This window comes from Triturus cristatus, chromosome 4_1 (genome assembly GCF_964204655.1).
Source record: "Triturus cristatus chromosome 4_1, aTriCri1.1, whole genome shotgun sequence".
Classification (NCBI taxonomy): Eukaryota; Metazoa; Chordata; class Amphibia; order Caudata; family Salamandridae; genus Triturus; species Triturus cristatus.
The window spans coordinates 440,491,444-440,513,912 of NC_140585.1; the positions used below are offsets into that span (position 1 = coordinate 440,491,444).

At 46.0% G+C, this 22,469-nt stretch overlaps 1 protein-coding gene across 1 annotated transcript in view; it reads left to right on the forward strand.

Annotated features, from left to right (window-relative positions):
* The window catches only part of RAD51AP1 (RAD51 associated protein 1), a 361,837-nt gene that overhangs the window by 239,009 nt on the left and 100,359 nt on the right, over positions 1 to 22,469 (forward strand). Inside the window, exon 8 of the mRNA XM_085652597.1 lies at positions 9,104 to 9,259. Within this exon, the coding sequence (XP_085508723.1) occupies positions 9,104 to 9,259 (156 nt within the window). The remainder of the gene's footprint in view (positions 1 to 9,103; positions 9,260 to 22,469) is intronic.

Sequence of the window (22,469 nt, forward strand, 5' to 3'; positions counted from 1 at the left end):
TAAATAAAGTCATTCTTATCAAGGTGGCTAGCGTATTATACACCTCATAGGCTGCGTAGGATGTTTCCAACGCAACCTAATCAGTGTTTCCGATGTATGGCAAGGAATAAAAGCGATTGGGTTCATGTTTTTTTTTTGTTTTTTGTTTTTCATGTCCTAGGCTGTATGGGTTCTGGGAGAAGGTCTTTCCCGAAATGAATTAACGTTTTTTTAAGCAACAATACTACTAGAGCTTACACTGGTTTTATTTGGCTCATCCCATCTGGTGAGCAAAATTAATAAACTCTCCCAATATTTTATCTCGATAGCAGTGACCCGTTCTTTAATTCTGCAATGCTGGAACACAACTAATGTTCCTAATTTTAAATTATAGGATGCGAAAATAATTGGTACTAACCTTTTTTAAGAAGCTTATGCAGGGGAAATAGGAGCCCTCCGAGGTTCTTAGCAATTTGGGGTGTTTGGAAGGATTCTGAAGTGCCCCCTTGACGATATCTGTCTTCATCGGACTGTAGTAGTGATGCATTCCAGCTATTTGACTACTATTTAAGATAGGCAGCGCCTATTTGATTAAATGTATAGCTGATTCTTTGTGTTTTGTTTTTTTGGTTTGTTATACCATTCCTATTATTCCTGTTTGGGGTAATAAGAAATAGAAAAGGGAGCCTTCATTGAATTTTGAACCATAGTTTGTGTTGGTGCTATTGTTGAGTATGTAAAACAACTGTATTGAATTAATCAATATGTATGCACTGTCCATGGAACCGTTGAGGACTTTTAAACATGAATGGCTAGATGCACGTTAGGTTTTAGACTCCTCTCTGAAAGTAAAGTCAGCTGAGTTGAATTACTTAATTTTATACTACTGCCTATTGAGTTGTCAAATATTCTTAATATGAGTGGTTTGATTGCGATATTAGCGCTGATGCTCTTTAGATTTCAGATTTACGCTGACAACTTTGATAAAGCAATGCCGCTATTAGAAGTCATATTTCTACATTAATAATCTGTGGGCTATGTATTGAAATCAGAAATCTAGAGGTATGTTGCTATTATTAGTGTAATTTTGGAATTAATAAGGTAGGTACAATTTGTAGCACCAGAGCACTTTGTGGTCTTTTTACATCTATCATGGCATATCCTGTATCTCTCTCCTGCACTGTAGCATGTGACAGTTATATTTGCGAGTTTTTGAAAAAAAATCTGCTTCTCATGTATATCCTGCTCAATGAAAAATAAATTAAAGAAAATAGAATGGCACCTCACCTCAAAACCTCAGCACACAAGGAAAAAAACATGGTTGGTACATCTTTCTTTGTTCAAGCAGTCAAACTGGAATTCATTACCTCCAAACATAAGAGCCACGGAAAATGATCTTATTTCAGAAGATCACTCAAGAGTTGGCTCATTCCTACATGACCACCACACTCAATCACAAATGTACAGAATATACCTGTGCATTTAAATATGTATAATTTGATTATATTTTTGTATCTAGATATGTGCATTTCTTTGTACAAATATATACACTACTTACGAATTAAAAATACATATGCGTATGCATATGCGTATGCGTTACTCCTGAGGCGTTACTCCTGAGGCGAAAAGCCGGGAGCTCGTTATTGCTGCATTTTAACCTGCCGTGTCCTGTTTTTAAAATACCTGCTTATTTGCACATTGATTATTACTTTGGTACTCACCCTTGACTCGCCGAGCAGCTGAATATTAGCTGTCTGAACGGAATCGCTCGTTTCTTTGGCGCCATTGCACGCCGAGGGAGACTACAGTCACGCCCATCTCTTGCTGGCCACGCCCCCTCCACAGAGATAAATAGAGCGCGCTGAGCACTAGCGCTGCTCCATTGTATGCGTTACTCCTGAGGCGAAAAGCCGGGAGCTCGTTATTGCTGCATTTTAACCTGCTGTGTCCTGTTTTTAAAATACCTGCTTATTTGCACATTGATTATTACTTTGGCACTCACCCTTGACTCACCGAGCAGCTGAATATTAGCTGTCTGAACGGAATCGCTCGTTTCCTTGGCGCCATTGCACGCCGAGGGAGACTACAGTCACGCCCATCTCTTGCTGGCCACGCCCCCTCCACAGAGATCAATAGAGCGCGCTGAGCACTAGCGCTGCTCCATTGTATGCGTTACTACTGAGGCGAAAAGCCGGGAGCTCGTTATTGCTGCATTTTAACCTGCTGTGTCCTGTTTTTAAAATACCTGCTTATTTGCACATTGATAATTACTTTGGCACTCACCCTTGACTCGCCGAGCAGCTGAATATTAGCTGTCTGAACGGAATCGCTCGTTTCTTTGGCGCCATTGCACGCCGAGGGAGACTACAGTCACGCCCATCTCTTGCTGGCCACGCCCCCTCCACAGAGATAAATAGAGCGCGCTGAGCACTAGCGCTGCTCCAATGTATGCGTTACTCCTGAGGCGAAAAGCCGGGAGCTCGTTATTGCTGCATTTTAACCTGCTGTGTCCTGTTTTTAAAATACCTGCTTATTTGCACATTGATTATTACTTTGGCACTCACCCTTGACTCGCCGAGCAGCTGAATATTAGCTGTCTGAACGGAATCGCTCGTTTCTTTGGCGCCATTGCACGCCGAGGGAGACTACAGTCACGCCCATCTCTTGCTGGCCACGCCCCCTCCCACGTCATTTGTTGCCACTATAAATCATGTGTCAATACCGGAAGCGCAGCGGACGAGCGCAGCGGGCACGCCGATTGCGCGCCGAAGGCGCGCTTAAGGCAAGCTCGTCTGCGCTCGTCCGCGACGAGGACGCGACTAGCGCCACCAACCATGCCCATTTCGGCCCACAGTCCCCACGTTACACCCGGGATGCATTGCTTAATCTACGAGGGTCTGCACACGAAGGTAAGCTCACCTTTTAAGAGACAGCTTTTCCCCTACCTGACTTCACCCACAAGGGCTTAATCGTAGGAGGTCTGCTGAACGTCAGATCCCTACCTAAGCATGCCACTGTAATCAATCTCCTCATAGAATCCCACCATCTAGATGTCCTTTTCCTAACTGAGACTTGGACACATGCCGACTGTGATATCGATTTAGCATCTGCCTGCCCTTTAAACTTCAACATCCTGCATCTCCCCAGACCCAAAGGCCGCGGCGGCGGAGTTGGCATTATCTCCCGAGCCTCATGGCAAATAAACACCATAGACATAGACCCAGTGCCTGGGATTGAGCTCCTTGCTCTGGCCATAAACTGCCACCCAGGAGTCACCTTCACGGTGATCATCTGTTACCGACCTCCAGGGGCTTTTTCCATCCCGCAACAGCAAGCTCTTCTTACTATCTTTACAAACATGGCAACCTCCCACAACAAACTAGTTATTCTAGGAGACTTCAATCTCTGGCCAAACGTCAGCCTAGATACAGGTCTAGACAACCTCTTGCTGTCCTGTGACAGCGTGGGGCTTCACCAACTGATTAAGGATCCCACCCACTCTGCAGGCAATCGACTCGACCTTATTTTCTCGAGCCCTGATCTAACACAAGTAGGCGACATTCTGCCTATGAGCTGGACGGACCACTCACTCATCAAACTCTACATTACCAGCACCACAATTAGAAAGCCCAACAATAGCTCTCTATCTGAATTTACGTACCGAAACTGGAAAGCCCTAGAAAAACTCAGCGCCACCACCAAAGTCTTTGATGTGGAGGATAGTTTCTCTCCTACCAGCTCGGTTGAAAACAACTACAGAGCCTTCAGCACGAGAATAACTTCCATCACGGACTCTGTTGCCCCATTAAAACACTGCAAACCCAAAGGTAGAGCACCTGCTCCCTGGTACAATGACTCCCTGAAAACTCTTAAATCAGCCTGTAAACAGGCCGAGAGAAAGTGGAGACACGGATACTGTGACAATAATAAAACCCTCTGGAAAAATATGCTCCGTGACTACAAATCTGCCATTGCAGAGAGCAAATCGACTTACTACTGCTCCACTATAGTTAACGCAGCTAACAGTCCAAAAAGCATATTCCAGATTCTGGATAACCTTATATATCCTGACTGCGCCAAGAAATCTATTCCCTCATCTCAGACCCTCTGTGACAATCTCGCACAGTTTTTCACGGACAAAATCGAGACCATCATTAACAACCTGGCAACTCCCCCATCACATAACACTCCAACCCCCCCCGGACCTGGTTCCGCTAACCTTGATCCTCCAAGTTCAGCATGTCCTCCTAGGGAAAGTCTCCTGGCCTTTCCCCAGATCCCTGAAGCAGAATTTGAGAAACTGGCACTGGGCATTACCTCGGGATCCCCCCTTGACCCTCTGCCCCCGAAAACCTGGAAAGCATGCGGGAACGAGCTATTCCACACACTCCGGAGGATCTGCAATCAATCTCTCGGTTGTGGACTCGTTCCCAACCCCTGGAAGCAAGCGCTCATCACCCCGCTACTGAAGAAACCAACTCTGAATCCAGAATGCCTTTCCAACTTTCGCCCCATATCACTTCTGCCTTTTCCGGCGAAAGTGGTAGAACGTTGGGTCAGCACCTGCCTCTCAACCCACCTCGAGCAGCATCACGTTCTGGACGATTTCCAATTCGGATTTCGTCCAGCCCATGGCACCGAAACAGCAGTGCTTACTGCCATGGAAGAACTTCGAGTGCGTGCAGACAGGGGCCAAGCCGTGGCCTTGATCTTATTAGACCTGTCTGCCGCATTCGATACTGTCAACCACGTGACCCTGCTTGAGAGGCTGAGAGAGGCTGGGGTTGATGGCACGGCCCTGCTCTGGTTTCACTCTTATCTCAGAGATAGGAAACAGGCCGTATCCCTCCCTCCTTTCCAATCTGCCTTCTCCCCAGTCCCTCACGGTGTACCCCAGGGTTCCTCTATCAGTCCGATCCTTTTCAATGTTTACTTAAAACCACTGGTCACTTTAATCAAATCCCATAATATGACTACAGTAAACTATGCGGACGATACCCAGCTCCTTTTCTCTTGGGAGGGCGAAGATTCCATTCCCTTGGAAGCCTTCCACAACTGCCTAAGAGACACCGCAGGCTGGTTACATCGGAACTCCCTCCAATTCAACTCCTCGAAAACCGAGGTTCTGTTCTGTCCTGCGAGCCGTATCCCTCGCCTTCTGACTGCGGAGTTCTGGCCCCCGGAGAACCCAAACAATCCGCTACCTGTTGCCAGCGTTCGCAATTTGGGCGTCATGCTAAATAACAAACTTAGCATGGAAACGCAGGTAACAAGAACAGTCGCCACCTGCTCGGCCCTTATGCGCTCACTGCGCAAAATCCTGCCATTATTACCACCTCCAGCCCGAGCATTGATAGTCAGGTGCACTATTCTGAGTCGCCTCGACTATTGCAACGCCCTCCTGCTTGAATCTCCTTCGATACTGTTAGACAGACTCCAACGAGTCCAGTCGGCAGCAGCCAAACTGGCCCTTGGATGGACCAGGAGATCCTCGGCCACCGCTGCCTTGGCCGAGCTGCATTGGCTTCCCTTGAAGCAACGAATTGCCTTCAAGGCCCTTTGCTTGGTCTTCAAGGCACTACACGGTTCAGGACCAAGACCTCTTCAACATCTGTTCTCTTGGTACATCCCTACCAGAACGCTACGATCCGCGACCGCCTGCCTTGTGAAAGTACCCAGATTTAAGAAGGCCAGGATCGGGGGAAGATCTTTCAGAGTAGCTGCCGCCAAGCTCTGGAACAGTCTGCCTGCCGACATTCGCCAAATTCCACAGCTCCTACCTTTCAGGAAACGAATAAAATCATGGCTCTTCCCCCAGCCTTCCACCCCCCGCCCCTCCTTAATCAATTCCCATCGCTTCTAACCCAGGAGTAAGCTACCAGCGCCAGGATACCTGCCAGGTGACAGCCGCGCTCTATAAATGTTTTAAATAATAAATAAATAAATAACATAGATATTCTTTAGGTCTGCTTAACAAATGTATATACCACTTATAAAAAAATATAGATTACTATATATGTATATATGTCCCTGCATAGTTTCATTTAAGTTATTTGATTAGACACTATTAGGTCTCTGTTTATTTATCTCAATATCTAATACGATCATAAAAATTGGATTTATAAGTGCTTCCCTATTGAAATATTGAGGAAAACATGCAAATAAAATAAATATAATATTTTTTTTTTTAATAAACATACACAAATTAGCTTTTTCTTACAGCAACACTTGAAGGTCAGATTTTCTGTCTATCCATACTTGCACATATAGAATTGTATGCAATTCAATTTTGTATCTCTATTATTTTACCTTATAAATGTATACCCTTTCTATGTAATTAAGTATCTATATATTTATTACTTTACTCCATCTGTAGAAAGAAAGAAAAAAGCCTTCAACTCCCGCCAATGCACTTCTCTGTCTTACCCTATAGCTCTCTCAATATATCCTCTACCGCCTCTTTGACTCAGCCCAAACCTACTACTATGATCTCCCTAAGATCCTTTCTTGACTCTTCCCTGCTCTATCTTTCCTTGACTCTCCCTAAACCTCATTCTACTACTATGATCACCCCATAACCCTTTCTAGACTCTTCCCTGCTATATCCCTTCTTGACTTAACCCAAACCTCATTCTACTACTATGCTCTCCAAAATAAAATTACTTAGTCTCTTCCCTTTTGTATTCGTCCTTTAGACTCCCTTCAAACCTCATTTTACTACTACGGACTCAATAATAACCCTTTCTAGACTCTTCTGCCCTCTATCCCTCCTTTGAGTCATCACAAGTCTCATCTAACTTAAATAAACTTCCAAAATCACTATTTAGACTCTCCCCTCCTCTTTCCCAACTTTATTTATTCAAACTAACAGACTTGCATGTCCACAGCTCAAATTATTAATGACTCAGTAGTCCTGAAATCAGAATCCCATCTTTAAGCATCGCTCTAACAGACAATCCATCTGACTTGCTTCACCCCAATTGCTGGTGACATTTTTCATATATTATAATGTCTGTAGCAAGGAGGTGTTACTTGCGCTTATCTCTTACTTGCACCTTTGATTGGTGAACGGCTCATCCGCTCAGATGTTAGGAAGCACATAAATGCTGTACCGGCCTTTCAGTTGCACTGATCGTGAACCATTCAAGGTTATTTACACTTGCAAACAAGTTTCAAACTACTGTGAAATATGTAGTACTGTGTTAACGTGAGTAGCAAAAATGTATGTGACAACTGGCCAAGTGTTTTATTGTAAGCCTGCATGAAGCTGAGAGGCTTATGTTAGTAATGGACAGGCTTTTGTTTTGGCTTTAACTTTCTGTCATGCACCTCAATGCAAAATCAGTGACCATGCTAACATATAATGAGGCCTGGGTTATATGCAACATTATCTAAAGACATTGGAAAAAATCCATAGCCCACACACTACTGCTGTGGGTGTGGTCCACTTACTGAAATGATATTGAAGCACCCTCCATTGGTGTAAAGACTGAGCATTCTGCGGCACACAATAAATGGTATGAAGAACATGAGTGGGAGATGCATATTAGATCATTGAAGCGGTTCACGGTTGAGGTAAGAACTCTGGCCCCTTGAGGAGTTTTGATGAGTTTAAGGAAGAAGTTTCTTATCCCTCTCTGTGCCTCTACTTCTCAAAGACTGAAAACTATAAACTATTGCAATAGAGTCGAGAAAACGACATGTGTCTGCTAGTGCCAAATTTGTGCCATTAAATGTGATTCCTGGAGTTTGTTCCTTTAGTCTCAAAATCCAAAAAGCGTCATACATGTGATATAACATGTTCCACTGAATTTGATATTCAAGGACACACTTTGGTGGTTCCACATGCTTTTTACAAGTCTAATGTGCTGGTTACCTTCTCTTGATTGGCTTTGGTGAACCATGTAGATTCTTAATAAAGCAATTGTTCCTGCAGATAAAGCGGGAGCACTTTTGGGAACAATGTATGTTGAGCGGCCAGTCATGCAATCTAGGTAACATGCTCATCATGTGATGATGTATTTCAGAACCAAACGCAAATGAAGCTGGGGTTTATTTTTGAAATACAAACTCAAATGCCATGCCTGACTATGTAGTTCTCTTCCTGTACATCTGGGACACTGTTTACATTTTCCTGCAGGTGCCCACCATGCCTTGCCAGTAAATTGGACGGGCCTTCTGATGTTCACACTATAACCACTTTGTGGTAGATGGGCTGCCCCTCAAAGGTTCATTCCAGCAGAGCCTTCTGTTTCTCTGTCATCGGATACCTGGAAGTTCCCCCTCATTTCTTACTAAGGCGGGGGAACCACCAATTTGATTTGATTGGGTTGGGCGGGGCAGCAGCTAATTTACAGTGGTTCTGCATTGTGACCAAACTCCAAATGACACTCGCAGTTCTAATTATTTAAGTTCCATAGTAGCAGTACTGTTCGTGCAAATCTATGTTAATATCAATGCTAAGACGCCTGAATGTGTGGCATATGCTGACACGAAAAAACATTTTGACTTGTTGCTTGAATTTAGACTGCAAACTGTTGGAGAGATGTTGCAGTCCTGATCTAAGGTTTATAAACAGAGTACCAGGCAATGTATGGGAACTCCTTGTCATAAAATCCCATTTCTACACTCCACTGACCCCTTCATAGAAGATTCTAACCTTTACTAAAACAGCTCACACAAGCACATATTCAAATCATACACTCCGAAAATCTTGCACAGCAACAGTTCTCAAAAACATCCCACTCAACATATCCACCCACTATTCACCAGTACAACCAGATAATATTCAGAGCCACAGCCAGCTTTGTGCAGCAGGTGTAGGGCACTGCGGTATCATAAAAGCAACCATCTGGAATCAAACATACCCGAAGAAGTTGACATTCAGAAAGAGGGTATGTCTCTGCAGATCTTTGCTTACATGCAATTGGTACATTGACTAGTTAAGAATTGACAGTTTTCAAATTTGGATTGCAGGCCCAACCATATCAGTTTTCAGCGACCTCTTGATAGTTAAGACTGAGGTGATAAAAAAAAGAACATGTGTAATTATCTTGCTTTGTAGAATTATTAGTTGGGAGATTTTATGTTTAACTAACCCACTGTGTAACCCTTTGCTCCGCAGAGTTGGATAAAATCACAGATTTTAAAGACCATGACCTGGGCACTCGCTGCCGGAGACAAGCAGCATCCAAAGCTTTATCTGATCAAAGGAAGATACTAAAAGATGTCAGTGACGATGAAGACAAGGTTGACGACTATATGCCAGATTTGGCTTTGGGTAACTGAAATGGTTATTAGTTATGCTGTGCTTTGTGTGCTATACAGGCCAAGAAAATGTACTGGAAAAGCATTTAAGTGTAGAAAAAGTAGCCTCACTACTTTGAAACAAGTAATCCAGTTGAATAGGTCAATTAAAAAGTCACCATGTAGAGGATGTGGGCACTTCTTTATTCAGACTTTGCGCAATAAGCCATGTTTGATGCATTGGTGGATGGATTAAAAACATTAGTTTTGTAAAGTTATAGTTTATAAAATCAAGAACTTTTTCTACTTGTTTCAGATTGATTGAATGTTTCGTTATAAAGCTCCTTCTTTTTCTTTTGCTTGAACCCATCTCTTTTTTTTGTTTAATACCAGTCTACCTTCCTTCGCTCGATTAAAGTACATATTGTTAATAAATTGAGCAAAATGTTTAAGAATGAACATATCTCCACATGATGATGTACTCGGAGGTTAATCATTTTTCAAGTTACAAGCCAAAAATGAGTGTGCTGTTTAAGCCAGGGTGGTACCAGAATTATACTTAAAAGGATATGTGTAGTTTAAGGTTAGCTTAAGATTATTAAAAGGCAGTCAAAGAGCAAACCTCCATCCACCCATTGGTGAAACTAGAAACTAATTGCATTTTTCTGGCAATACCATCAGATACCAAAAGTCGAGCATGACGTCTGGATCTTCTGTCTACTACAAATTATGTTTTTAGCTGAGCTCTTTTTCTCCCTAATGCATTCTGGGGCCTTCCTAGAAGACATTTGCACTTCTTTCTAAATGGATAAAAATGGAAGATAAAATAAGTCTTGAATTGATATTGCTTTATCGAACCAAAAATTACCCACTGCACCTGGTTTTAAGCCCATAAATGATCTAGTGGAAAAACAGAACCTCTTCATCTTTCTTCGTCTAATTTCTAATTTTTGTTGTTCAAATGTTTCAATATTATCATCCCTAAGATTATGGGTACATCAAGTTGTACTTCTTCCTCAAATTAAGACCCACTTTATGTCTGTGAAAATAGTTGGCTTGTTGTGTACTGGAGTTAATGGAGATAGGAAAGAGGATTTCTTTAATGATAGAATATTCAATTTTTGTTTTCTGGTTGTTTGATTCTTTCAGTTCCTCCTATAAGATAGGATATACTTTTAGTTCAAATTACTGTAAAGGACTTGATTTGTTTTCCCTATGCCATGTATAACCTAGATTTAGATGTGAATTCCTCAAGTGCACTGCTGATCTTGAACTATAAGCATAAATCATAATCTCCTTACCCTCCTCCCTCACTTCCGTCCTCAGATAAAAATCATGAATCTCTTACGCAAAACAATAGTGGTCCATTTGCATTGATGACCGGTGATGGTGGCACAATACTTCCATCCTCGTTTTTAATCACTTCCACTGTTCTTGATCTCTTTTATCCCTACCTCAAAGACAAATGTGTGGTACTATTAACCACCATATTCTTAGACTCTTTTCCTTGTGAAAGATATTCAAATAACGGCATCTAGGCTTGAGCATGGAAAGAAAAAGTACACCAACCAGAAGTACACTTACTCTACATGGATACCCAAGTAATCATAGGCACTCTTGGCAGACCCACAAATGTATTTCTAGAAAAGCTATGGAGTTCTGCCATAAAATAGAAAGCTACACCTGGGGTGTTGTATCTGAACTACCAACCAAAATGAACTCCACACTTCTAAACACACTCCAGGTTCACAGATAGACTTCAAATCTCAGTCATAAGACTATGGAACTTTTTCCTTATCAATGTCCACACAAAGGGAAATATCTTTGACTTCTGAAATAAATTAAATATGCATCTGATAGACTTCAAACTGCAGATTCCTAACATTAGAATTATCCCAAGGTGTCAGACTGGATACGGACATTTTCGTGAGTAGTACCCCTGCACGCCGGTAGGTGGTGTCGTCCGAGCCGTAAGTGCCATGCGCGGTGCCTATATAGGCGCCACCTCAGCATACTTATGTCAGTTTTTTTCTTTTCGGGCGGGTCAGTGCAGATCCAGAGAAAAGCAACCACCAGTTATGTTTTGACCAACCTTTTTAGACCTTTTATCAAGGATTTTTTGAGATATTGTCTACTGAGGTAGCAGGGATATCTGCAAGGAAGGCAGGCTTTATGCCCTGTGGTGCTGGTCACTGGCAAATGTAGGTGACAGCCCCACACCTTGTCTGCCTCTGGTGTCTCACCTGTGTCGATTGTCACGCTATGCACCCCAAGTCCTTGAGAGAGTAGTCTCACAGGCTCCTTGCTGCTTGACTTGTGATGCCACGATGGTCTCAATCCCAGTCGAGAGGAAGGTCCAGGGATCGGTCACACAGCCATGGATCTTTGTCGCAGTCTTAGCCTTCCGGGCATTCAGGTAAGTCTCACAAAAAAAGAGAAGAGCAAGAAGTCGAAGAGGTTTTCGACTTTGCCCCATCTGTTGAAGTTATCTGACGAAACAAGGAAACATCGGCATTCAAGGCCTGGATTTGCGGTTCACCGGCTGTCACCAGGCCTCTCTGAGTTTTACTGGAGCGAAACGACCACCGGCCAACTCCATGAGTTTTATAAGGCCATGCACCTCCTATTTGGGCGGACTGTCCCTGCTGGCATGCCTTTGGTCCCAGCGGGGGTCGAGATGGGCCCCTACTGGTTTTCTGCCCAGGGGGCCCTCTCCGGCGCCAGTTGGGCCCCTTGGGTTCATAGATTGATCTGGACCGACGCTGGTTGAGCCAACTTAACCTTCCCCGGTGATGGTCTTTTTGCCGACATCTCCGGCACCACCCCCATTCTTATCCCTGACCCCGTCTGAGAGCCAGCTGGTCATTGGCTGACTGTCATTGGCTGACTCCAGCTCCGACTGGAGCCATTCCCTTAAGGCCGGAGCCTGAGCCTGTGATCTAGGATTTGGGGAAGATTGGGGAGGGCCACTGGACTCTTATTAATATCCGCCACTAGAATCCAATGAGGACAACTGGTATGAGAATTTGGCGGATGCCAGCGGCCTGGACACCTGGTCTCCCCCCTTTTCTGTGGCTACGGAAGCAGGAGCCACAGAAAAGAGTGAGAAGAGAAAACGAACTCCTGGACCTTACGCTACCCTTTGTGGCAGTCAAGAAGACGAACCTCTTGACAAAGGTGCTTCAACCAGGAGTCACCCCATCTGAACCACTTCTACCGTTTAATGAAGCCCTCCCAGATGTCCTACTTGGGGCCTGGTCCAAGCCCTGCACAGCGGCTCCTGTGAATAGGACAAAAGCCCGCTGCCATCGCCCCGCCCCAGGGTACCCCAACTTCCTCACCCAACCCCAGAGAGCTTGGTGGTCCAAGCCTCCATGTCCAAACTAAATGTTGGTACATTTCCTATCACTCCCCCCCCAGACAGCGAATCCAAGAGGCTTGATACCTTTACTCCAGCCAGTGGACTTAGCACAATAAATCATTGTGATGAACCTCAGCTCACAGTTTAGGGTTTGGCACGTCGAGTGACTTAAAGAACAACTATAAAGGCACTCTTGGGGAGACCAACTCAGACAGTGAGCCACTCACAGGGACCAATAAGTTCCAACAGAATAGTTACCTCACAAAGAAAGCAGTCTTCAGTCCAGTTCCAAACTCTGTGGCGAACCACCACAGGAATCAATAGAGTGGTCCTGATTAAGGGTGGGCGTAGTTCGCGAAGTAGCACTTCGCGAAGCTACGCAAAGTGAAGTTCGCAATACGCGAGCTTCGCATAGCACTTCGCGAACTGCGTAGTAACATGTTCGCACTGTGCAAGATGTTGTTTTCAATGATTGCACAGTGCGGACAAGCAACCGGCACTGTGCAATCATTGAAAATGGCATCTTGCACAGTGCGAGCTGTAGTTTTCTGCTGCTCGAGGAGATTTTTACTCGAGCTGCAGCTTTCTCAACGCGAACTGGTAGTTTCTCATCGCGAGCAGTCGCGAGCATACGCGACCCCTCGCAATGAGAAACCTGACCTCCTCGCGTTGGGAATCTCGCCGGGAGATTTATTTTCCTTGTTCGCGATCGCCAACTTGATGTTGCTGATCGCGAACAAGGAAAAAGTCTCGCCGGGATGTCATTTTGCTTGCTCGCGGTCGCCAACTTGACGTTGAGGACCGCGAGCAAGCAAAAAATGACCGCAGCACTACGCAAGACTACGCTACGCGTGTTCGCACTGTGCTACGTGCAATTCGCGTAGTGCGAAGTAGCGCGAACTTCGCAAACTTCGCGAGCGTAGCGTAGTGCTTTGCCCAGGCCTAGTCCTGATAATGATGAAACCGGTACCAGGATGCTTGTTTCTGGTCCAAGGAAGACGTGGCTTGGCAGTTCGGGCTGGACTGTTCCCATGAGGAACAGGGTCAAGACTGATTTGCATAGGTCTGGGTCTGAACTGGGGTGGTGTAGAGAGCTAAAGAAACAATGATGGATTCAGCCCAGAACAGGGACTGGTGGTGAGTGTCTCAAAGGTTTCAGCTCTTCGTCCATCATCTCTTGTGATTCCTGATGCAAGGGATGCAGGAAACTGAAGATGCTAGAGGATGCTGAGATAGTGTTGGGAGTCTTCCTGGGGCCACCCCTTGGTCCACTAACATGGAGGGGTAACTTTGACCTGACAGGTTGATATCCCGGGAAGTTTGAGTGACGTCCAGCACAAAACCAGTAGACACTACCCCTACTGTTCTCCAGTTACAGCAAGACCAGTGATTTCCTCTAACTTGCCGAAACTTCCGTGCTGGGTGACCAAACTGCACTCTGATGACTCTACCAGGTCAGCAGATTCGGGTAGAACTTTTGATGGCTGTGACTAGGTCTCTCAGGCTGCACCTGGAGGTCAGCGGCCTTCAGGTCTTTTGGTGCTGGGCTCTCAAAGGAGCAGGCCTCTAACCTTTAATGGCCATTGGATGTAATAGCTGGTCAGCCAACTGACTCTTTAAGTCCACTTCTCGACCTGGGGCTCAGGGATGACGTTTCCCCGAGACAGACCATTTGTTTGTTGGCCCAAGGTGCAGTTGGCGCAGTACAGTCTTTGATGCAGCCTTGCTTTCCTGGGTCGAGAGAATAGCTGAGCAGTCTTTCATCAGTCCTCTCTCCAGTCAAAGCTTGATCTGAGGTCTAGGTGCCACTTTCATGCCCATTTCTTGCCCTTTAGGGATGTGGTGACTACTAGCAAATGGGCTACACAGTCCCATCCTGCCTAGTGATTACTCCATGTGAAGTGTGGCATCTGAGTAGCCCAGAATGCACCATTCTGCCCACTCCTAACATGGCAGAACCCTTTTATTGGTGCATGGCGCTCCTTGGGCCAACCCAGTGGTGTTCTGGTCTCCGGCGGAGTCTCGTCTCCACATCAACCTGTTGGAGTTGAGAGCGATCCGACTTGCACTGAAAGCCTTCCTTCCCTCTGTCAGGGGAAGTGTCGTGCAGGTGTTCACGGACAACACCACCGCCATGTGGTATTGCAACAAACAGGGCGGGGTGGGGTCGTGGACCCTTTGTCAGGAGGCTCTGCGCCTCTGGACATGGCTGGAACACCAGGGCGTCACCCTAGTGGTTCAACATCTGGCGGGCTCTCTGAACGCCAGAGCAGACGAACTCAGCCGCCGGTGCATGATGTATCACGAATGGCGTCTGAACTCCGAAGTGGCGCAAGGTCTCTTTCAGCAGTGGGGAGAGCCTTGGTTAGATCTATTCGCCACCGAAGAGAACGCGCAATGTCAGCAGTTCTGCGCGTTGGAATTTCCAAGGCGGCACTCGCTCGGCGACGCTTTTCGTCACGAGTGGAGTTGCGGTCTGTTGTACGCCTTTTTCGCCTATACCACTTCTGCCCAGAGTGCTGAGGAAGATCAGGCACGACCGGGCCCAAGTCATCTTGGTGGCTCCGGATTGGGCACGAAGGTACTGGTATCCCGAGCTACTCAGTATGTTGACCGATCCTCCGATACGTCTGCCCCTTCGGGAGGATCTTCTGTCGCAGCAGCAGGGGACGGTCCTCCACCCGAACCTGTCCAGCCTCCACCTCCATGCGTGGAGATTGAGCGGCGGCAGTTGATGCCATTTGACTTGCCTCCTGAAGTCTGTGATATCATTCTGGCAGCCAGGCGTCCCTCCACAAAGACGGTATACGCCTGCCGGTGGAACAAATTTGTGGCATGGTGCACAGCAAAGGCTGTGGATCCCCTTTCCGCCCCTCTTTCTGAGGTTCTACTGTTTCTTCTTTCTTTGGCCCGGCAGGGCTCTGCCCTGGGCACCCTGAAAGGTTATCTTGCTGCCATCTCTGCCTTCTTGCGGCTTCCTGATCAGCCTTCTCTTTTCAAGTCCCCTGTAGTTACACGCTTTCTAAAAGGCATTACTCACACGTTCCCTCCAGTCCCTTTTGTAATGCCTCAGTGGGACTTGAATCTTGTTCTCACATTTCTAATGTGTGCTCCCTTTGAGCCTCTTCATAATTGTCCTCTTCGTCTGCTGACGCTTAAGACTGCTTTTCTGGTAGCCATCACCTCGGCTAGACGGGTGAGTGAGCTCCAGGCTTTATCATCAAAGCCTCCTTTTCTCTCTGTTCATCCGGGCAAGGTTGTCCTTCGGCCTCGTCCTTCCTTTCTTCCTAAAGTGGTGACTCCGTTTCATCTTGGGCAGTCTGTTACCTTGCCCACCTTCTTTCCGCCTCCGCATCCTTCCAAAGAGGAAGAGAGGCTCCACCGTCTGGACCCAAAACGTGCGCTCTCCTTTTATCTGGACCGCACAAAGCAGTTCCGGGTGGACGACCAACTTTTCATTGGATACGTGGGTGCTAAGAAGGGGAAAGCTGTGCACAAACGGACCATCTCTCGGTGGGTCGTTTTGTGCATCAAAATTTGTTACTCCTTGGTAAAAAAGGACCCTCCTGTTGGGCTGCGCGCCCATTCTACTCGGGCCACGGCGGCTACCACTGCTTTGGGACGGGGTGTCCCTTTGCAGGACATCTGTCAGGCGGCAACGTGGGCTTCGCTACACACGTTTGCCAGGCATTATTGCCTTGACAGCCAAGTCCGGAGGGATGGCTTCTTTGGCCGTTCTGTCCTCCAGGACTTTCTGGTGTGATCTTGGTTCGCAGACCCACCACCGGGGATGGTATTGCTTGGGTATCTATTCTAAGGTGAGGAATCTAACTAACGTGTTTCTTTCAGATGAACAAGTTACTTACCTTCGTTAACGATGTATCTGTAAGAAACATTAGTTAGTTAGATTCCTCACCGACCCACCCACCCATCCTCCCCGTTCTGCGAACTGACATCTAGGGTTAATGTTATCCTTTTCAGGCCCCTAGATTTTATTTTTGGCACCAGTGTCGGTCTTTGCATGGCTCTGCGTTCCTGGCGCGGAAAGCTATGTACAAGAACTGACGTCAGCGCGCGAGGGCGGCGTCAAGTACTCTGACGACGTCATTCCGGCGCACGACGCCGACGACGGACGCGGAGCCGCAGACGACGCCTAGCGACGTGCAAGGGGTATTGATGACGAAAAATCTTCCGGATCCAGTCTGACGCCTGGGGATATTCTAAGGTGAGGAATCTAACTAACTAATGTTTCTTACAGATACATCGTTACCGAAGGTAAGTAACTTGTTCTTCTAAGTTTTTGAAGCTGCAAAGACTAAGCTGAGGGACCCAGTGTCCCCAGTGACAAAGAGTGAACCGAAAAGCTTGCATTCAATTCATTCTTAGCAGCTTTATAAACTGGATGCATCTTTTATCGATATTGGAAAGCTCACAGAAACATTTCTTTGTGAAAGATGCTTAACCGACACAGGTATTAGATGCGCAGAGGTGAACACACGTTTAGCTGTTTAGAGCAGTGTTTAGGGTGGCGAACTGGTGTTTGGTGGGTCGCAAAAGTCTAAGCACTTCAAAGACTGCGTGCGCGTGTACAGCAGGCAACACTGCCGACGAATACATCATGTGACACATGGCCTCCCAGCGCCATGCTGCGCTTTAACTTTTACTATGGCGGCCACGTGCTATGGGGCCTGACTACAGTTTGCTAGAGAGACCTCTGGTGTCTGAAAGTGTCTCAAATGCTTATCAGGTCTATAGGGTGCTGCCGAATTCACCCGTCCTTATCTTGGTGACTCTGAAATTTGCCTTTCAGCATCACGTGGTTCTACACAGTGCAGTTATCCCGGTGGGCTCGTCACACCTTCCTCCCGGACATGGCATCCCAGCTGCTCTCGCCATGATCCTGCTGTCCCTCACAAAGCAGATCGATGCTCCCTCTTCTCTTCCTGCAGTGAAGCTCAACCGGATGTGCTCGTTCATGTTTCATTTTAAATTGTGTGCAAAATCAATGCTAGTTAGGTAAGTTCGTAGACCTGCTCAAGAGGATTGGGGTTCAACCTAAAATTCTTCTGGACACCTTGATGCGCTTGAACTTTTACTATAGCAGCCGTGTGCCTCTCATCTGCAGACTGCTCTCTCCTCCCAGCGTGCGGCTCATTAGGCTGATGTTCGCTTTAAAGTTCAGCCGTCTCTAATGGCAATTAGGAATGGGTGGCTCCCCGCACCAGACACTTGTTAGGTCTCACCTGAGCCAGCGCTTTAGCGCTGCTCTGGCGAGAGCTTTAGTAAACGGGGGATTTGGAAGTGCAAACTAGTGCTTTTCAGGCCTCCAAATGCAGTGCATGTGCGCCGGGCGCGCGCACCATTTGGCAGCCTGCCTGATCACTTTTGCGGCCGCTTTGATGTTCTCAGTTAGCCGCGCGGCCACTGAGAACATCAAAGCGGCCGCGAAAGTGTTCACCATTTGCCACCCCCTCCCTTATCCCACTTCTCTTTTCCCTCGCATACTTGCCTCGTTCCTCCGTTGTCCCTTTGTAGCCCTAACGTAAAGTTCACTTAAAACCCCACTTCTCTTCTCCCTCGTCAACACACTACTGACCCTCTCTTGTTTATGTAGTAGAGTGTTTTTTTTTTGTCTTGCAGCACATATATATTGTCAACTTATCACAGGGAGAAATTACGTGATTTCCCCAGAATCACAAGATGTTACGGAGCAGAGACTCGAGCCAGGATCTCTCGCTCTCGAGTCAGCAGCGCCATAGCCTCTCCACTAATACTTGTTTACAATTTGCTACCGACGGGAACTTATATGGGTGCTTGCACGTCCGCTTTATATTTACAAAAAGCGCTCACCTCGAGGTCACGCTTTAACTTTAAATATTGTTTTTGTTTTTATTCTCTAGCTGCTTTATATTTACACAAAAAACGTTCGCAGCACGCTGCAACGTCCGCTTTACCTGTAAACATTGTATTTTTTTGTTCGCCACACTGTGCTTCAGCCATCCTCTAACTAGAGCCATCCGGTGTCTACCTACGTCGCAAACATGTCATCTTATAAGAAACGAGCATGCTCCTGAACCTTTCGACCCCCCCCTTCCAGAGCATCCTCGTACTACCCGGAGTCCGGACTTCTGAGGGAACTCATCCGTGGCACATCTCGCCTCCAAACATCGGCTGCTGAATTATCACCTCACATCTGAGTGCCAATCTCTAAAGATCTGGGTGACGTGTATCCTGGCAGCAATCACAGATGTGTGGCAAACGGAGCACATGCCCCAGGGCCACTGATTGCAGGAAGGGCCATGGCGTTGATAAAAACAAACTAATGCATCTAACGATGTCTAACCCGAATATTGAATCAGACTTGGGGTGAGGGAATCCCGCAGACACAAGAAAATGTCACATCCTGAAAATGGCGAACAATGGGCATTTCCGGCCACTGAATTCGCTCAGATTATTTTAGAGATGATGTAATTGTGGCGTTCATCGGCTACAAACTGTCAAAAATACCCGTCCACACCACACATCGTGCACCGCAGACAAAAACACTGAAGGCAGTCGATCCTATCGCCACCACCTGACAAACCCTAGTCAGTGTTCACCAAGGAAGTCTGCGCCCTTCGTAGCGCACTTAAGTAAAGTGTTAGGGAAGTGTCCCTTCTCTCAAATACGCTAATTTCCAGGAACTATACACTTCCCCCTCTCCAGCCCGGTCTCCCCCTCAGCACAGACGAAGTCACCCAGGAACCCTTCTGTTTACAGTTAACTCCACAGGTTACGAAATTGCTGTTCTTTCCAGTATTCCCTTAGCACACCTTCTGGGGTGCGAGAGTGAATCCAGAGCATGCTTGTCTAGCCAGGTACAGAGTGCAGGCTTAACCCACAGCCCAGTACAGAATGCAGGCTACTGCTCATCATACAGCTGACTACAGAGTGCACGATGCACGCTCACAGTCCAGTGCAAACTGCAGAATACACACACAGCCCAGTAGCTCATGTATGATGCACACAAAGCCTGCTACAAAGTGCATGGCGCATGCATAGCCCAGGGCTTCCACCTATCGCTCGTCAAACCCACCACCTGACAAGAATCGGGTTGTTACTGGGGGCAGACACAGCGACCTCGCAGGTAAAAACTGCAGAAAATTGACTTTCCAAGCTGGGTATTTGGGGATTTTCTTATTTCTTCCTTCAGGGAGAATGTATGACGTTACAATGCATACCTTTACAAAGCATGCCTTTACAACGCAGTTTTTATATCGCAACATCCTTTACAACGCATACATTTACATGGCATGCCACTGCAACGATTTTTTTAAACTACATTTACAATGCATTCCATTACAACGCATTCCATTATACCTTTACAACGCATACCATTACAGCGCATACCATTCCATTGCATTTAAGGTAAGTGTTGGATAGTGTAGGGGTAAAAATTGCTGTTCTAACTCCAGGGGGTGCAACAGTAGGGTAAGTGTTAGATAGTGTAGGGGTACTGTGCATTGTAATGGTATGTGTTGTAATGACATGCGATGTAATGCCTGCGTTGTAGTGACATGCGTAGTAGTGTCATGCGTTCTAGTGACATGCAATGTAATTGCTGTGTTGTAGTGACATGCGTTGTAAAGGATGTTGCGATGTAATGACTGCGTTGTAAATGTAGTGCGATGTAATGACTGCGTTGTAAAGGTTGTTTGTCGTCAGAGATCAGTCCTTGCCTTTTCCGATCCCCCTCTTAAGTAAAAGCAATTTGTTGCATTTCGTTCTACATCTGGTCTCAAAAAGCAGGGTCTACCACCTGTACTGGGCACCTATGCGCTGCTTCAGGGGATTGGGGTTCCGACCATGCGATGTGTATATAGGGAGATTCTATGTCACTACCTAATTTGTCTATTTGAGACTTGCCTTGTAACCATGGGGATACATTTGCATAAAATTCACCAGGGATCTCTAGAATGTTTTCTTCACAGTGATCATGATGAAGGTCATAGACACTGTTATCCTCCTGTGACAGAAAGAAATCCGACTACTTTTTAAGAATGCAGTGCTATAATGTGCCTATTAGTGTCAAAGCGCCTTCGTTAAAGAAATACACTTTTTGAAATTTGAAGAGTCTTTTTCATATTTTCATCAAATAACATGGAAGCCCATCCTTGGGTGTATGTGGCTGTTACCAGTGCCACGTGAAGTAACAGAAGATGTTGTAGGACATAGGATAATGTGCTGCATGGCTAAATACTTATAAGGTCCCAAAGGTGAGACCTATTGGCTATGCCAATGCTTGTTTTTTAAAGCAGCGCGACGTGCTTCATGTTTAACAATGGTGGCAGCAGCGGCTCCTTCTTGAGGAGGTGAGCGGGGGAACCCCCCCCACTTCCGGCATGTACATAGCATCTGTATGTGTTTTCTCTTTTAAAGACACTCCCTCTCCGCTTTACCGCCACGCAGCATGCCGCACTTGCTGGGACCCGTTCATAAAATTCGATTTTTGTTTCTGTCTGGCAGTCTGCACTTTGCAGCAACGTAATGTCCTCCTTGTGTTTAGTCTCTTTCCCATTTTTCGCAATTGTCTTTACTTTGAAATTTATTCATGGGAAAGGATGCGTAATTTCATGGGTGGCTTTACCATATCAGTAAGGGACTTCTTTTTAAGCGCTTTTGAAATCACAGGAGATAAGAAGTCGCTATAAATATACCATTACAATACACTATCAGTAAGAGCGCCTCAGAGATGGTATTTTCAGCTTCTGCCCCTTGGGTATGGCCGAACATGTCCTTGTTTACCTCGGGTTGGTTCTCTGCGGGGCCTTCATCATAGGGGAGGGCCTCTGCCTTTTACAGTCTCTTAGTGCACTTTTCTGAGGTGGCGATATTTATCTTGGGTAATAACTCATTGTTCACGTTTATTTAAGGAGCAGACAGCCCACTTGCCGCCCTGAGGGAAGTGGTTCCTATGAAGACAACGTTCTACTGGATAGGTTCGGAACCGAATAGCTCCCGTTAGCCCCTCCTTGCAGCCCGTGCAATCACTGAAAATACTAATGTTCTATAGGAATAACTAAAATATGCACGCTCTGCTACAGCTTGGTGAGACTTGGCATTTCTTTCACCTGTACAGCAGAGTAAAACGTTATTGTTGGGTGAGCTGCAGGGCCGTCGCCAATATAGAAGGAAACATTGGCTAAAACCAAAAATATTTTTTCGGTCTTAAAAAGCACACATGGCCATAGCAGTCTCAGACACTGAAGGAAACTACTTGTGTGCGGATGCGAACCTTGCGATAGAGCAGAATGCCATCACTGTGAAGTTAACCAATCGCTGAAGTGAGCTGACCCCTTGCCTCATGCTGTATGCTGTAGTGGGTGGAATAAAAATGCGAATGACACAACATATCAATGTTTGAAGAATGCAGTAAAACCCTTATGAGTAAGCATATCATATATACTATTTTATTTAAACCTCAAAATGTCTTGGCTAAGACAAATAAACAAGCACTGGTAAAGCCAATAGGTTGCGCCTCCAAGACCTTTCAGCTTTGCAGTGGCTGTTTGCGGTGCTGGACAGTATCGAAGAGAGGAGCAAAATCCTTTTTTCCAATGCTGTGCAATACTGATTTAAAGAAAAATTAGGGATGCCCCTACCACTTGTCATTCCACAGGCTTGTGCATGTATCACAGGCATGTGTGTGCCATCAAAATGAAGTGGGTTTCATTTTCTTTTTTTTTAACTGATTCGCGATGGCTGGCGGCCCTTGCATCAGGAATAAAAGAATGAAGATATTTTTGTGGGACAGCGCAAAAGGAAACCAGCATTGGCATAGCCAATAGGTCTCGCCTTTGGGACCTTATAAGTGTTTAGCCATGCAACAGTTGATGTTGTTGCA